Source organism: Chionomys nivalis, chromosome 8 (genome assembly GCF_950005125.1).
Source record: "Chionomys nivalis chromosome 8, mChiNiv1.1, whole genome shotgun sequence".
In the NCBI taxonomy this organism is placed as follows: domain Eukaryota; kingdom Metazoa; phylum Chordata; class Mammalia; order Rodentia; family Cricetidae; genus Chionomys; species Chionomys nivalis.
The window spans coordinates 15,175,689-15,193,143 of record NC_080093.1 but is presented as its reverse complement, the minus strand read 5'-3'; the positions used below and the strand labels follow the sequence as shown (position 1 = coordinate 15,193,143).

The window sequence follows — 17,455 nt, the reverse complement described above, 5'->3', positions numbered from 1 at the left end:
CATCCTGTACACTGCTTTCTAGTCAGACCCATCCCCTCTCAGAGATACCATTCTCATGCTGTTTGGAGTCCACTGCCGTCACTCAGCATAATGCCTGCTTAGCCCATGCCTACCTCGCTGTTTAGTGGAACTGTTTGAATAGGGAGGAGACAATGGGGAGTTAGCACTTATGTTTTTTAAAAAGCTTCAGTCAGTCAGTTTGTTTGTTTGTTTGTTTGTTTGTTCTTGTTTGAGACAGGGTTTCTCTATGTAGCCCTGGCTGTCCTGGAACTCACTCTGTAGAACAGGCTGGCTTCAAACTCAGAGATCTGCCTGCTGCCTCTCCCTCTGCTTCTGAGTGCTGAGATTAAAGGTATCTTACACCACCATACCTTTAGTGTGATTGGGGTGTGTGTGTGTGTGTGTGTATGAAACTTTATTGAAAGAGCTTATGTTTAAAATCACTGACATTAACCTGGGGGAAGTAAGAATGAAAATGAATTAGTATATTGTTATTACTATTATTGGGGGTTTTTTGAGACAGGATTTCATTGTGTAATCCTGACTATCCTGGAATTCAAGTCTGTAGACCAAGCTAGTCTTGAACTCAGAGATCTTCCTGCCTCTGCCTCCTGAGTTCTGGGATTAAAGGCATTTGCCACCACTGCTCAGCAGTACATATTATTTTTAAAAGCACTTTTAACCAAATGTGTCTGCACTTCTATAGAGGTAAATCACACACATACATAAATAATACAAGTAAGATATGTTTGTTTTTTTTAAAGAAGGATGATACACATACTACATACATACATACATACACACATACATACACGTCTATATGTATGTATGTAGTCATTTCAGAGGGTGTGTGTGTGTGTGTGTGTGTGTGTGTGTGTGCGTTGTGTGCGTATGTGTGCTTGTTGGGTTTTTATGAGCCAAGATAGCCTCATGCCAGGTCAGATGTATGGAAGTCAGAGAACAGCCTCAGGTGTTGGACATTATCGCCACCTGTTTGAGTCAGACTTTCACTTAATTTGCGTTGAGTATGCCAGGCCAGAATCCTTTGGGGATTCTCCTGTTTCTGCCTTCTGTCTTGCTATATAGACCACTGGAGTCGCAGACCATGTGCTATCATTTCCATCTTTTTGTGGGTTGTGTGAACTCAGGTCTTGAAATTTGCACAACAAATGCTTAGCTCCTCACTCTTTTCCTGGCTCCTGTTAAAGGTTTTTACTCAAGCCTTCATGCAGTATCTTTCTACTCACATACTTGAGGTCTACTTTCACATTCTTCTCGTGATTCCAGACTGTTCTCCCACCTAGAATCAGAGTCCACCTCTGCCATTCTAGTCACTCAGGCTTTGTTTGTTGTTTTGTTTTATTAAACATATCTTATTTGTATTATTTATGTATGTGTGTCAGTATGTTTCTATGCATGTATGTACCCATGGACACCAGAAGATCCCTTGGAACTGGAGATATAGGTGGTTATGAGCCCCCTTGTGGGTGCTGGAGACTGAACCCAGGTCCTCAGGAAAAACAGCAAATGTTCTTGTATTAGTCAGGGTTCTCTGGAAGAGCAGAACTTATAGAATGAGTGTGTGTGTGTGTGTGTGTGTGTGTATGAGTATATATGTGTGTGTATATATATGGGACTTACTAGAATGACTTACAAGTTGTGGTTCAGCTAGTCCAACAATGGCTGTCTACCAGTGGAAGGTCCAAGAATCCAGTAGTTGTTAAGTCCATGGGACTGAATGACTCAGCTGGTCTTCAGTGTGTACTGGAGTCCTAAAGAAGTAGCCTTTAATGCCAGTAAGTGAAATGAATTTGCTAGGGCAATCGAGAGCCAGAGCAAGCAGACAAAGAGAGCAATAGCAATCTTCCTCCTTCCATGGCCTTTACATAGGCTGCCAGCAGAAGGTGTGTTCCAGATTCCCACCTCAAAGATCCAGGTTAGAAATGGGTCTTCTCACTTCAAATAATTTAATTAAGAAAAAAAGTCCCTTACAGGTGTGCCTAGCCAACTGGGTTTTAGTTAATTCCAGGTGTAGTCAAGTTGACAGCCAAGAATAACCACCATGGTTCTTAATCTCTGAGCCATCTCTCTAGCCTGTCATTCAGGTTTTAAATATTGGAGTTATTTCTGATTTGTCCCCCTTCCTTTTTTTATAATTTGCCATTGAGTCTTATCTTCCCCACCTTTTCATGGCCATTAGTTTGGTGGTTACAACAGTCTTATGAGTAGGCCTTACTTCTCTAGGGTCTGTAAGTACTGGACCCCTAAACTATCTTTGGCTCCCTATGTCTTAATAAATTATGCAATTCTATGTGTGACTTTCAAAATGCCTCCACTGCTTTCTTTTTGAATCAAGTCCTTATCCCAGACTAACTTACCTCAGACTTACAACATTAAAAGGCTATTTTTATGTCTAGTTTACTAGACAGAATATTGTAGTTTAGAACCTCTTAACCACTTACTAGAGCAGTGGTTTCTTCTCTCTGGTATGTGCTTTGCACTGTTATCTAATGATTAAGGACACTTTTTTTTTTTTTTGGAACATTTGCCATGGCAAGAGTAAAAAAAAAAATTATAAGACAAAGAGTTTATTTAGGTCCATGATGATGACGCATAGGCAGCAGGGTCAGGCAACTAGGGCAGAACTGAAAGCTTACATCTTGAACTGCAGATAAGAGGCAGAAAGTATATTGAGAATTTTAAAGACATGAATCATATCACCGAGGAACAATCTAAGCAATCAAGGAGAGGAGGCAAATACGTGATTAACTTACAGTGATATTGCTGCAATAGAACTAAGACCTGTGTTTGAACTTTTTAAAAATAATTTAATGATTTTTTATTTCTTGTGCATTCATATTTTGCCTGCATGTATGTCTGTGTGAAGATGTCAGATCTCCTAAAACTGGAGTTACATACAGTTGTGAGCTGCCATGTGGATGTTGGGCATTGAGCCCGGGTCCTCAGGAAGAGCAGTCAGTGCTCTTAACTGCTGAGCCATCTCTCCAGCCCATATGTCTGAACTTTTCTGAATACTGCGCTTAGCCTGTTTAGACGCTCACCTTCCTGGACATAGATAGAAGACCTTTGTCTTCCCGCAGGGCAGAGAATTTGGACTGCTCTTCAGTATTGAGAGGGAGGGGGAATGGTGTGGGGGGAGGAGAAGAGAAGTGGGGATAGGGGGAGGGGACTGGGGGGAGGGGCAATATTTGGGAGGAGGGGAGGGAAATGGGAAACGGGGAGCAGGTGGAAATTTTAATTAAAAAAGAATAAAAATAAAAAAATATAAAAAAAAAGCAAAACATTAATAACAACTATTGCCTAACACAGTGTTATTTTTATGCCTTCTTGTAGTGACTGTTAATTTAGCTCCTAAAATAAAGTATATATTAGGGTGTAGCTTAGAATGTTTGCTTATCATACTCAAGGCTGGTTTCAGTTCCCAGCACTGTGCTCACACTGCAGATGTGTGCATGTGTGCATGCGTGCATATGTGCATATGTATGAACACAGAGGAGTATAAATTACATGAGAGTAGGGGTTTGATGAACCTCGACCTCATTTCTGCCATTGCCATTTAGTCACTGTAATGTCTCTGAGCTCCTTTTTCTGTAGAAATAACAATACTAACAACTCTTTAAATGAAATAATTAAAGGAAGCAAAATTTTTTAGTAAACAATTTCCATCTGATAATCTTTAGATCTCTCTTTATATACAGTTGTGTCCACTCTGGTCATTAGGAATAAATATTTGATTGGTGGATGAATTTACCGTTGTTATGAACTTTAGTTCATTCTGTCTTCCCAGAATATTTCGAAATTGAATTGGCACATTTGGGAGCCTATTATTAATAATAGTGGATTTTGCAAATTAATTTTGTTTCTTTTTTTCTTTTTTCTTTTTTTTTTCGAGACAAGGTTTCTCTGTAGCTTTGGAGCCTGCCCTTGAACTAGGTCTTGTAGACCAGGCTGGCCTTGAACTCATTGAGATCTGCCTGCCTCTGCCTCCCAAAGTGCTGGGATTAAAGGCATGCACCACCACTGACCGGCACATTTTGCAAATTTTATAACCCTTATTTAGTTTTTCTACAACTTTGTGTAATAAGCTAAATTGATTTGATCATCTTTCATTGTACAAGGAGATAGTTTCATTTTTGGAATGAATTAATAAATAGGACTCCTTAAAAGGTGATCATTGATGGATTGGCCAGCAAGATGGTTCAGCAGGCATAGACCCCTTCTATGAAGCCTGACAACCTGATCCAAGACCACCTAGTAGAAGGAAAGATTTGCTTCTCCCTAAGTTGTCCTGTTCCCTCCACATGTGCACCATGGCATGTGGACCACCTCTTTCTCTCCCATAATAAATAAGTAAATAAATAAACATAAGTTTTAAAAGGTGATCATTGACTTGGTAAGTTAAGAGTCTGAATGCCTTATAAGGCATATGGAATACTACTTTTCTCTTGACCTGAATTTTTTTTCAGTTGATAAAGTAGTGGAAAGGGAATTCTTTGCCATGGCTTAAGGATACATAAACTCTCAGTGCAGCAATCTTTTTGTTGTTGATTATTATAGCTTCTATTACTCCTAGAATTTGACCAACAGGGACCTGAGTTTAGGAGATTTTGTTATTCAGCTTTCATATAGTAAATGCTGAGGCCAGCCCGTTGCCTGGAGGGCCCTCCATCAGTGAAAAGTATCTGTGGCGTTACTTTAGGCAGTCAAGTGTGGGAGAGGAGTGCAGGCTCTCAGGGTTCTCAGGGAGGATTTGAACCTTTGAACATGACAGGCATGTGATGCTGTGCTCTTGAAGCACCACACACCTTTTGTTGCAACATTTCATTCTTCCCTCTTAATCTTGGATTTACTAGAAACTCGTTTAGCACCCCTTCTATTTTGCATAGGCTTTTTTATTTTTATTTTTTAAAAAGTTTTTAAATTATGTGTATGTGGGAGGTGTGTGGGTATGTGTATTTGAGTGTGGGTAGAGGTACATGACTAGGGTGAAGGCCAAAAGAGGTAGTTGGATCTTCTGGAGCTGATGGTTTTGAGCTGCCTAATGTGTGTGCTGGGAAATAAACTCCAGTCTCCTGCAAGAGCAGCAAGTACTCCTAAATGCTGAGCCACATCTCCAGCTTGTGTGTGTGTGCATATATATACATAATATATTTTTATGTGTATGGGCATTTTGCCTACTTGTGTGTCTGGTGTCAACAGAGGCCAGAAGAGGGTATTGTGTCCCTTGGACCTAGAGTTAAGGGCAGGTTAGAGCCACTATCCATGGTGCTAGGAACCCAGCCTTGGTCCTCTGCAAAAGTAGTAAGTGTTCTTAACCACTAAAGTGTCTCTCCAACCTCTATATATGTGTTTTAAAAGCTGATGAACTTACATAGTTGGAGAAATTAAGCAGTTTAAACAAAGTATTGTAATCTTTAACTTTCTAAAGTTTTTAAGAATGTTTTTACTTTGAATTTTATTTTTACTTACTGTGTTTTGTGCGTGTGTGCATGTGTGCATGTGCCATGGTCTCTGGGGATGGAACTCAGATCTTAAGACTTTTAAGGCTTGCTCATCAAGCACTTTTACTTGCTGAGCCATCTCCTCAGTCTGGCTTTCTGCAGTTTTGCCAAGGAGAGTCATCTGGGGTGAGATTAGAGAGAAAATGAGCTGAAGAAACGAGTGTGTGCTGTGCAGAACTGTGTTTACACAGGACAAGATGTTGTCTATTACCTGACTTTCTAGCTCTTGAGATGAATGATTAGTAAAAGCTAAATATTTAAATGTGGGAATATAGCTGTAGTTGCTGAATTGACACCCCCCACTTCTTTTTGGTTTATTTAAAAAATTAAGGGTTTTAGCCGGGCGGTGGTGGCGCACGCCTTTAATCCCAGCACTTGGGAGGCAGAGGCAGGCGGATCTCTGTGAGTTCGAGACCAGCCTGGTCTACAAGAGCTAGTGCCAGGACAGGCTCCAAAACCACAGAGAAACCCTGTCTCGAAAAGAAAAAAAAAAAAAATTTAAGGGTTTTGGGTATGACTCAGTGGCAAAGTGTTATCTTAGCATGGCTCTGGGTTTGCTCCCCCAGCAAAGAAGTTGAGAGGATGGGGGTTTAGAAATTTAAATATAATTTGCAAGGCCAGCCCAAACCTTAGTTAGAAAGCTATGCGCTTCTTAAATATTTATTAGCCTTGCTATAGAGCCCAGTATGATTTTAACCTCAATATTCTTGCTTTAGCTTTCCATGAATTGGGATTACTGGCATGTGCCATCATACCTGGATTTTCAAACATTTTTTTCAGTCCTGGGGATAGAACCTACACACACTAGGGAAGCACTCTACCACTGAGCTGTATCTCCAGCCCCTTTTAACCTTTTTTCTTTTAAGTACGGTATTGCCAAGTTGCCCAGACTGGTCTTAAATTTACTCCATAGATGAGGCAGGTCTTGAATGTATGATCTTCCAGCATTAGTCTCTAGCAGTTGGGATCACAGGTCTGACTGTCCCATCAAAGGAAATATTTATTAAATGGACAGAATATGTATATCTTTGTTTAAAATTGATCCATAAATTGGCCTGAAAGGCACAGAATGCATATGATCGTAGCAGCCAAGATGACAATGTTTTCTACTTTCATTGTCTGTTTCCTTTGCCTTTTCTCTCCCTTCATTTAAAAAATGTTCTTAAATCTGAAGAAAGAAGGGAAACTGGCAAAGTTAGAGCCTATTCCATTTATTTTGTAATGACCTGTTTTTCTCAAAGATTTAAGCAGCATTTACCAGTATGAGTAAGATTAATTATTACAATACAAACCAATTTGAAAATTGGTTTTTAAATTGAGCCATAATATGTAAAATCTTATGGTAATGTGCAAATCTGACTATATTCAAGTGCAGTTTTCATACCCATACCAATTGTCTTGTAATAATCAAGAATGCATCCTCTGTGTGGTATTTGGAAGTTAATACTATTTTGGAAATCACACTGGTATATATAGTGGCTTCCCTGGGTGTATGTGGCTCATTATTGATCATAATTTTATTTTGAAATTTTAGTTTAAGCAGATAGGGTAAGCCCCTTTCAGATTTTTAGTGGCTAGAGGAGTTTTGATGGAGGATTGGGATATATGAATGAGGAGGACTGTTAGAATGAACAACATTGAAAGAAGCTCAGATAACAGTTCATCAGGTGGTAATAAAAACTAGCACAGATTCACATGGAGAACAGGAGACAGATAATTCCTGAGAAATGCTTTCAAAACTTAACTGTGAAACTCTCACAAATACAAATAAATATGTGCATTGTAATGAGAAGGAAGAGTCCCAGGTCTGTGGATGAAGGGGTTTTGATTGAGTTCTAGACCCAGTGGTGCTGACTGTGCATTGTGCAGAGGGCTTCAGTATGCTTAGCATGTGTGAGTTCTGCCTCCTCTGATAGCTGTCTTCCAGGCTTACTCTGTTTCCCTCCATTGCATTCTTTTTTTTTTATGTACTTTCATCTTTTATGCCTCTCATATATCTCAAATTGAAATCTCCTTCAGAATGACACTCCTTTTTTACTCATCAGCTTTAACCAAACACTTAATAAATGCACCATAGCTCTAAAGAAAAACATAATAGTAAGTCTTAACAGCAAGTTTCTTTATATTAGGAATCTTTTTGTTTTGTTTTTTGGATATTCGAGGCAGGGTTTCTCAGTATCTATGGAGCTAGTCCTAGAACTCACTCTATACACCAGGCTGGCCTTGAACTCACACAGATCAGCCTACCTCTGCCTCCTGAGTGCTGGGATTAAAGGCATGCACCACCACTGCCCATCTTATATTAGAAAATTTTAATGTATAGGGATTTAATGCTGATGGAATGTTGTTAGACTATAAGTTCCATAAAGGAAAGGTTTTTTTTGTTTTGTTTTGTTTTTGTTTTTTGATGCCAGTTTGCTAATAGCTTTGGCTATCATGGTATTCACTGTGTAAACTTAAACTGATCATGAACTATAGGCAATCATCCTACCTCGGTCTTTCAAGGTCTGGGATTATTGTTGTGAGCCACCATACCCAGCTAAGAAAGGACACTTTTTTAAAGGCTAGGAATATAACTGAGTGGTAGATTGCTTGTCTATTATGCATGAAGTTCTGGCTCCATCGCAAGTGGCACCAAAAAGCAGTTTTCCTTTTGTCCATTGTTGTATCTGGTGTCCAGAATAAGAAAAACATTCAGTAAATACTTACCAAATAAATTGTAAGAACATTTTCCCTAAGAAAAGTTTAATGTAACTAACTTATGAAAGTTATTTCATTGAAGCATGTTTTTGGTTTTTTGTTTTGTTTTGTTTTGTTTTGAGACAGGGTCTCACTATGTAGTCTTGGCTGGCTTGGAGCTCAGTATATGAGACAAGCTGACTGGAAGGAAAGACAGTGAAGCATACTTTTTTTTTCAATTAAAATTTTGAGATTTTATTTTTGTTTTGTGCATATGGATGTTTTGCCTGCATGCATGTGCATACAGTGCTTGTAGAGGCCAGAAGAAGGCATCAGATTCTGAGGGACTAGAGTTACAGTCATATGGGTTCTGGGGATTGTACTCGCATTCTTCTGGAAGAGCTGCCAGTACTCTTAACAGCTGAGCCATCTTTCCTGCCCAAGAAAAGCATTCTTGGTTCCTCGGTACAGGGCAGGGATTCTCAAGAGATAGAATCTTTAAATCCTCCTGGCTGTCCCCTTTGTTCTCTTTTCCCAATGAGTATTTCAAGTGCCAGGATCATCTGGACAGGATTGACATTAGTAAATATAGTGCCAGGGAGCCACAGACTTAAATAATAGCTGTAGATGGCAGAAGTAAAGAGCACGGGAATTACAAATTTAAATATGTTAGGGCTCAGATAAGCATTTGAGTAGACTATCAAAGTAGTTAGCTAGCTGAAGTGGCAGAGCCAGCTAAAGGATAGAGAAGGTGAGTAGATAAAGGCAGCGAGAGCAGATCCAGTTGATAATGTGCTTGGTTTCATACAGCCAATCTAGGGAGCCGTTGTGAGTTGCATAATATACCACTGAAGACAACTATTCATTTAGCTGCTGTTTGTAAAATAAGTTGTAGCTTGAGGTAAAGAAATTCTGGAGTAAATAGAATTCGCTGCTGTAGCAGTTCAGGGTGATGTCACCGTTTGACTTGTGTTTTCTAGTGATGCCTTTAGCAGATCTTTGAAGTTCTCCATCCCCACTTTATGAAATAGGGATGATGAAGGCAGGAGGAGAGTTCTAGGAAGCAGTAGGTGTGGATTCTAGTCTCTACTTTCTTGTGCTGTTTTCTAAATTCATGAGCATGAACAGACAAGTACTGAACTGTAAAATGAGGAAAATGACCTGTAAGCAGGAGTCTAGATTGGATCATATTTGGAGCTTAGCAACTGTTATTATATAAGCAGTTTGAGTAGGATGAGTATCTTGCATCCTGTTGCTAATTTCTGCTAATTATTTAAAGAAATAAAAGAACCAGCCAGGCGGTGGTGCTGCATGCCTTTAATCCCAGCACTCGGGAGGGAGAGGCAGGCGGATCTCTGTGAGTTCGAGGCTAGCCTGGTCTATCTACAAGAGCTAGCTCCAGGACAGGCCCCAAAGCTACAGAGAAACCCTGTCTTGAACCCGCACCCCCGCCCCAGAACCAGAACATTGTCTCACATGCTGTGAATAAATGACTTCTCTTTTAAAATCTATCTTCATTGAGTGTGGTTGGGTACTATCATAGTGCTCAAGCTAATGGACAAAACTTCACCCAGGGTACTTTTAGAGAAACATAACGAATGTAGGCTCCATTCTGTCATACATAGTATCTTATGAAACTAAACAGAGCTCAGGGAGATGGTTCAGTCAGTAAAGTGCTCACCAGGCAAACGTGAGGACCTGAGTTCCAGCTCTCGCATCCCTGTTAAAAAACAAACAACCTGAGCATGTGCTCTTATAAGACAGAGACAGGAGGATCCCTTGCTCTTGCTGGTCAGCCAGCCTAGTCTAATCAGCAAGTCCCAGATGAGACTTCATCTCAGGGAAAAAGGTGGATGACTCCAGAGAAAAAACACCTGAGGTTGACCCCTGATTGCCACACACACACACACACACACACACACACACACACACACACACACCCCTGCAAACTACCCTCTCCTAGCCTCAAAGCACAATAATAACAATGTTTAGTGTCATTAGAACTGGTAGTTTTTTGCCTACTGAATACACTATTCTCTCCCATATTTCTTTGCTGAAGGTTTTAGTACCTCAGCTTTCAGAGTCCCTTCTCTTCTTCCCGTTATTTTGTTTCTGTTTGAACTGCTTCTTGTCCTGCCCCCTTTAATCCATCTGGAAAGATGAAGAGGCAGCTGCTATGGTTAACTGTGCATTCTGGTTAATGAATAACAGACTTAACCAGCTACATAAAGCATATGCAAACTATGCAGAGTTAGCTGCTGTTGGGGCCCTAGGGATAGATACAATGCTTTTTCTTTTCTTTTTTTAAAAAAGTTCTCCCCTGTCTCGAAAAACCAAAAAAAAAAAAAAAAAAGTTTTATGGTTTTCACATGGTATTTTGTTTTTTATTTTACCATTCTTCATATAGTAATGCTACCACAAAGTTCTCTTTTTTCTGCTTAGTCTGTATTATTTATGATGAATTTATAGAAGGTGGGTAAGGTCCAAAAAGGAAATGGATCAGTCAATTCTGTTTAAGAAGTAATTTTCCTATTTCGGGTATAATCGTAGAAAATGGGGACAGCTTTTGTGGCCTACTTGGTTTTTGGAACTCTAACTTGTTTTCTCTTTCTTGCCTTTTGGCTACTAGGGCTCCTTTTGAGTTTCTCTGGGGTTAGAATCACTATATATTATGTTTCTTGAACATGTTTCTTTCATAGCTGGGCGTAGTGACACTTGGGAGGCAGAGGCAGGCAGAGTGCAGCCTGGTCTACACAGCGAGCTCTAGGCAAGCTAAGGCTGCATAGTGAGACTGCACCTTACCTCTCCCAGTGTTTCTGTCATAAAAGCCAGCTACAACTTGAATATTGCATTCAACCAACCCTTGAAAATTCCTGTAATCTGCCATCCTGTCTCATACTGTCCCATCTCATAGTTGTCCTCTCTCTGCAGTGCTCTATGCCCAGGTCTCTGTGGCTGGGCTGCTCCAGCCTGGCGGACAGCATGCCTTCGCTGCGATGCCTGTATAACCCAGGGACTGGCGCACTCACAGCTTTCCAGGTACTTTCTCTGTCTCTGTGGGTTGTTGGTGGGGTGTGTGTGTGTCTAATTCATTAGTATGTCTTTCTTTCTTTCCAATGCTTTACTTACATCCACCTCTTCTCCATTATATAGCTTGTATTTCACATCACTCAGTATTTCTTTAATGACTTACTTTTAATGTAGACCCAAACTTAATCTATTTTTAAAACATCTTTATCATAATTGGCTTGTCAAAATGGACATAGCACAGCTTGATGGTGGGTTTCAGATCTTAAAGAAGTATGATACTAATTTTTAAAATAATCTAAATAGCAATTCATATTGTACTGTTTACTCTGGACCTTCATAAGGTCAAATCATGTGATTGGATGATTAAAATTAGATGCACACACATTTTATGTTTTTCATATGATAACTGCTATGTTGAGAATGCTTGAGTTACTATGTTACTATCCATGCGTGTATAATTTATCAGAACTATTTGTTACTTGTATCTTAAAGATGGTTTCTAGTTTCAGAGTGGGAAAGCTGTAGATACTTTGTTCATTTTGAGACACTCCAGTTGTCTTACATGATTGATGGGCTCTAGCTCCTCTCAGTCTTTCTTAGAGGCCAAGAGGTCAGTTCCAGGATGTAAGAGAAGCTATAGAAAAAGAAAATGGAACATTGGAGAGGAAAATGAAAGAACTTGGTGCTCAGAGCTTATAGACTAGGGTATCATGCACGATTGTTTTCTTAGTGGAAGTGTTGTCTGTTCACTTCAGGTATTTGGAATTTGTGTTTAACATTTTATAATAATATTAAAAATAGTCCTTTTTTCCTTTTAGATATATTTTAGTTTTATTTATGTGTATGCAGGTGCCTAAGGAGGCCAGAAAGGGAGGGTCGGATTCCCTGAAGCTGTTGTGTCTGACAGGCAATTGTAAACCACCAGACATGGGTTCTGAGACCCAAACTCAGGTCATCTGGAAAGAGCATTAAGCTATTCAGCTCCCTAAATTGTTTTTTTTTTTTTTTTTTTTGTGTGTGTGTGTGTGTGAGAGAGAGAGAGAGAGAGAGAGAGAGAGAGAGAGAGAGAGAGAGAGAGAGTGTTATGTGTGTGACAGGACTAAGCTCTGTAGAACAGGCTTACCTCAAAGCTGAAATTATAGGAGCGGGCCACATGCCCAGCTATTTACCTAGTTGTTTTTGTTTTTTGTTTTTGTTTGATACAGGGTCTCATGTAGACTGGACTAGCCACAAACTTACTCGTAGCCAAGGGATGACCTTGAATTTCTGACTTTGCCCCCACCTCCCAAGTGCTGGGATTATAAGTGGTTACCACCCCACATCACAAAACCTGCTTTAAATAAGTTTTTAGGGACTAGAGAGATGACTCAAATTAAAAGCACTTACTACTCTCACAGAGGACCCAATTTTTGTTTTGTTTTTTAAAGATTTGTTTAATATGTACACAGTGTTCTGCCTGCACAGCAGAAGAGGGCACCGGATCTCATGATAGTTGGTTGTGAGCACTGAAATTGAACTCAGAACCCTGAATAAGCAGCCAGTCCTCTTAACCTCTGAGCCATCTCCAGTCCTTACCTAGTTGTTTTTAACCTATGCAGTTGATTATCTGTTCAGAGGAAATTCATAGACAAGCTGTAACCAAATATGAAAGTACCCTTGGTTGAGTCTTAAGGAAAGGAAGTAAGTGCTGACAGTTAACCAGTCTTTAGTGATACTATTTTATCAATGATCCTGCTGGAGACTTTAATTTTCCTTCGTACAGTTTAATGTCAATCTTCCTTTACTTATACTCTAAAACTGTAAAGCATGTTGACTCTAAATATAGGTAAATCTTTTTAAATACATTGTCACTGTTTTAGTTAGGATTTCTATTACTGTAAAGAGATATATCATCACAGCAATTTTTAAGGTTTATTTATTTATTATGAATAATATTCTGTCTGTATGTTTGCCTGCACGCCAAAAGAAGGCATCAGATCTCATTACAGATGGTTGTGAGCCACCATGTAGTTGCTGGGAATTGAACTCAGGACCTTTGGAAGAGCAGTCAATGCTCTTATCCTCTGATCTATCTCTCCAGCTCTGACCACAACAATTCTTATAAAGAAAAATATTTAATTTAGGCTGACTTATGGTTGTTTAGTCTATTATTGTCATGGCGGGAAGCATGGTGGCACACAGGCAATGTGATACTGGAGAGTTTCCTGAGAGTTCTACATCCGGATCAGTAGATAACAGGGTGAGAGTGACACTGAGCCTGGCTTGAATATTTGGAACCTCAAAGCCCACCCCCAGTGGCACACTTCCTCTAACAAAGCCACACCTCCTAATAGTGCCACACTCCCTGTGGGCCTGTGGAGGTCATTTTCATTCAAACCAGAGTCACTCACTAGTAGTATGATCTTGAATAAATTGTTTTACTCTGATGCTCTTTTTTAAAATCTGTTAAGTGGTGACTGTGAACATGAATGAACACATGGTAATAGTTGTTGCTTTCCATCATCATCATCATATACATTGTTGCTTTGTTAGAGAGTATATATAATAATCTGAGAGTGTTAGTTCATCTCAGAATGAATTGTCTTATTAAGTTTGTTTTTTGTTCATTTTTTTAAACGATGTGTCCTGCTGAGGAAAGTATTGACCTAAGAAGAACTGAGTCCAACCTATTGCTGATTTTGAGTTTTCTGGTTTTGTTTTGTTATTGTTTTGTTTTAGACAGAATATCGTTTTATAGCCCAGGTTGATGTGGAACTCTAGTGCATCCTGCCTCAGCCTTCTGAACCCTGGAGTTATAGGTGTGTATCACCAAGCCCTGCTTGATCCTTTTGGTTTTTAGATGGTTTCAATGAGTTTGACTAGTCTGCAAAGTCTCAGGGAATAGGCTCTTCAAGATTGGCCTCGCTTTAGATGCATTTAGGGGCTCCACAGTCACTGTCGGGTTTGATAATTTGTTTGAAAGTATTCAAAGAATTTTCTGAAAACAGTGATACAGTTTATTAACAGGAAAAGGATACAGGTTAAACTTATCCAAAGGAGACATCCAAGGGCCAGAGAGATGGCTCAGTGGGTAAGAATTAGGAACTTGAATTCAATTCTTGGATCTTTCAAGGTAGCAGAAGAGAACTTACTCCCCCAGACCTCGGTTGTGTACACACACACGCACACACACACGCACACATATGCATATGCACACGCACAAATACAGACTCACAAATATTTTATTTTATGTGTATGGGTGTATGTCTGTGTACCACATGCATACAGTGCTTGCAGAGGCCAGAAGAGATTGTTGGTTCCCCTTAGACAGGAGTTACAGGTAGTTGTGGGTCATCATGTGGGTACTGGGAATGAAACCCAGTGCTCTTAACATCTGAACCATCTTTCTAGCCCTGAATAAATAATTTTTAAATAGTACTTAATTAAAAAACAAATAAACAAACAAAACCCAGAAGAGACATATAGGAAAGGATCTTGGAGGAATTGCAATGTAGAATTTTTAATCACTCTTTATTTGTGGAACCATGGATGGTATTATAGTCTCCCAGCCACAGCGTATGGTGATCTATACCAATCTTCAAAGTCATATTTATTGTGACTTATTCACTTACTACCTGCATGGCTGGCTTTTAGTCTCCAGCCCATCCCCGTAGGCCACACTAAGCCTATCTCCTCTTGGCGTTGAAACTGATACAGTGTGACTTCAAGCCCTCAATGTAGATTGTATTTCTAGTATCTAAAGTTCCCAGGCAAACAGAGACCCTTCTGTCAGCAAGAGGTCAAGAAGCCTAGAGACCATCTCTTGGTAACCAAGGGCAAAGGCCAAATTTCTTTTTGAATAACGTTAATTCTTCACTACATAGTTGTCATAACCTGTTCTGTGAATGTGATGAGACCTATTTATCTTTGTATATATAGAAGCCCAAATTTCATAGTTTTACATGTGTTTATGTTTACATATGTGTCATATTTTATATGCCATTGTGAAATAAGCAAGAGAGCTACGAAGCCACATCATCTCAAAGGCATAATCTCCCCAAATTGATTGGTTCTATGAAGAATGTGTAGAAAAATTGTAGATTGTTTACGAGAGGGACCTGCCTAGAGTTAGAGCTAAGTGGTAAGGGCATCTGCTTTGTGTGCAAAGGTCCCTACATTTTATCTGTAGCACCATAAATAAAACAAGGTAATCATGGTCTAACTTCAGAGTTGGGGTTAGAAGGATCAGGTAACCTGTGTTGAGAATCTAAAACAAGTGGAAATCATTTAAACAGAGTTAGACTGAGGACAGGTATGGCTCAGTGCGTTAACACACACACCCCCTCCGCCACACACACACATACACACAGAGATACAACTATTTCAGAGACTACAGAGGAAATGGGAGAAACTTACTGAGAAAGGCCTAAGGAAGCTACTGATCACCTAATCACTTAGGACTCGGCATCATGGACAAAGGTGCTGGAAGGATTTGAGCACAAATTTGACCTGGCTGGATGTGTGACACTGTGGTTATAGAAAGATTGTTTCAGTAACTTATCATTTTTGTTGGTTGTTTTTTTTGTTTTGTTTTGAGGTAAGGTCTTATGTAGCCCTTACCTATACCAGTCTGTGCCACCATACACACAGTTTTACTGAGGGGTAGGAGAAAGAGCGGATGTGGGGGAGAGGGGAGGTAGGAGAGGAACTAGGAGATGATTAGGCTGTAATATATGAGAAAAGAATAAATAAAAAGAAAAAAGGCAAAAACATTTTGAGAGACCGAAAACTAATTTTAATATTTCTATGATATTTATTGTTCGAAGTGAGAGTAGAAAAATACTATTAATTTCTTTAACTAACTATAATAAACCTCCAGAATGTGAAAGTACACAACTGTAATTTCAACAGTCTGGAGGGCGAGGCCGGAGGATCATAAGTTCAAGGTCAGTCTGGCTACACATCAAGTTTGAAGCCAGCCTGCCCTACATAGATAACCCCCATAACAACAATAACAACAACAACAACAACACAATAATGGATAGGACTTTTCTTTTTCAAGACAAGGTTTCTCTGTATCGCCTGGCTGTCCTAGAACTTACCCTGTAGAACAGGCTGGCCTGAAATTCAACAGAGATCTACTTACCTCTTTCTCTTGTGCGCTGATTTTAAAGGCATATGTGCCACTACTGCCCAGCTAGAAAGGACATTTGAATGAACTGTATTCAAAACATTAATACTGGCATTGTTTCATTTTGATACATCTAGTTTCTGGAGTAATTAAAGGCAGATGAATTTTCATATACGCTTCTGCATTCATTGTTATGCTTTGTTTAAATCATGGGAAGACTGTCTGCTCTATATATGCCTGCTGGTGGTGGCGCACACCTTTAATCCCAGTACTCGGGAGGCAGAGGCAGGCTGATCTCTGTGAGTTCCAGGCCAACCTGCTCTACAGAACTAGTTGTCTCAAAAAAAAAAAAAAAAAAAAAAAAAAAAAAACGGAGGTGGGGGTTGAAAGGAAGGAAAAGGAAAGAGAGGGAGGGAGGGAGGGAGAGAGGGGGAGAGAGAGAGAGAGAGAGAGAGAGAGAGAGAGAGAGAGAGAGAGAGAGAGAGAGAGAGAGAGGTTCCAGGCTTGATAATACAGGTCTGTAATCCCAGACTCAAGAATCAGCAGTATTGTGAATTGGGGGCTAGTGTAAGGCTATATAGCAAGTCTGGAATCCATGAGATCCTGTCTCTAAAGTGTGTGTGTGTGTGTGTGTGTGTGTGTGTGTGTGTGTGTGTGTTTAATCCTTCTAACTTGGGTATCAAAGAACCAAGAAAAATTCAAATTTTCATTTATCCTAAAGCAGTTTTGTATTAAAGTAGAAAATAATTCTGAACCAGTTCACTACCAGAGCTTTTTGTAGTTTTAATTTAAAAAGTCAACAGTTATTTTTAAAAGCTTAACACATTCTCTATATGTAACTACATTTGGAATTTATTAGGAGAACACTTAGAGTTTTTTTAAATGTGTATGAATGAGTGTTGCCTGCATATATGTATGTGCCTGGTCCCATGGAGGTCAGAAAAGGGCATTGGATCTGCCACCACGTGGGTGCTGGAAACCAGACCTGGGTCCTCTTCAAGAACTGTAAGTGCTAAGTGCTTCTAATTTCTAAGCCATCTCTCCAGACCTCTGTAGAGATTTTACTGGAAAACCAAAGAGTATATTGAAGCAGGTTAGCTGTTGATTGATTACA

General features: G+C 39.6%; 1 protein-coding gene across 8 annotated transcripts in view; it reads left to right on the top strand.

Moving 5' to 3' along the window:
- Btrc (beta-transducin repeat containing E3 ubiquitin protein ligase) overlaps positions 1-17,455 on the top strand; it is a 185,438-nt gene that overhangs the window by 61,994 nt on the left and 105,989 nt on the right. For 7 of the 8 annotated variants that reach the window (XM_057777412.1, XM_057777407.1, XM_057777408.1 and 4 more), the window contains one exon: positions 11,133-11,240. The exons of the other annotated variant lie outside the window; for it this stretch is intronic. In XM_057777412.1, coding sequence (XP_057633395.1) covers positions 11,133-11,240 — 108 coding nt within the window. The remainder of the gene's footprint in view (positions 1-11,132; positions 11,241-17,455) is intronic. 8 annotated transcript variants of the gene reach the window in all.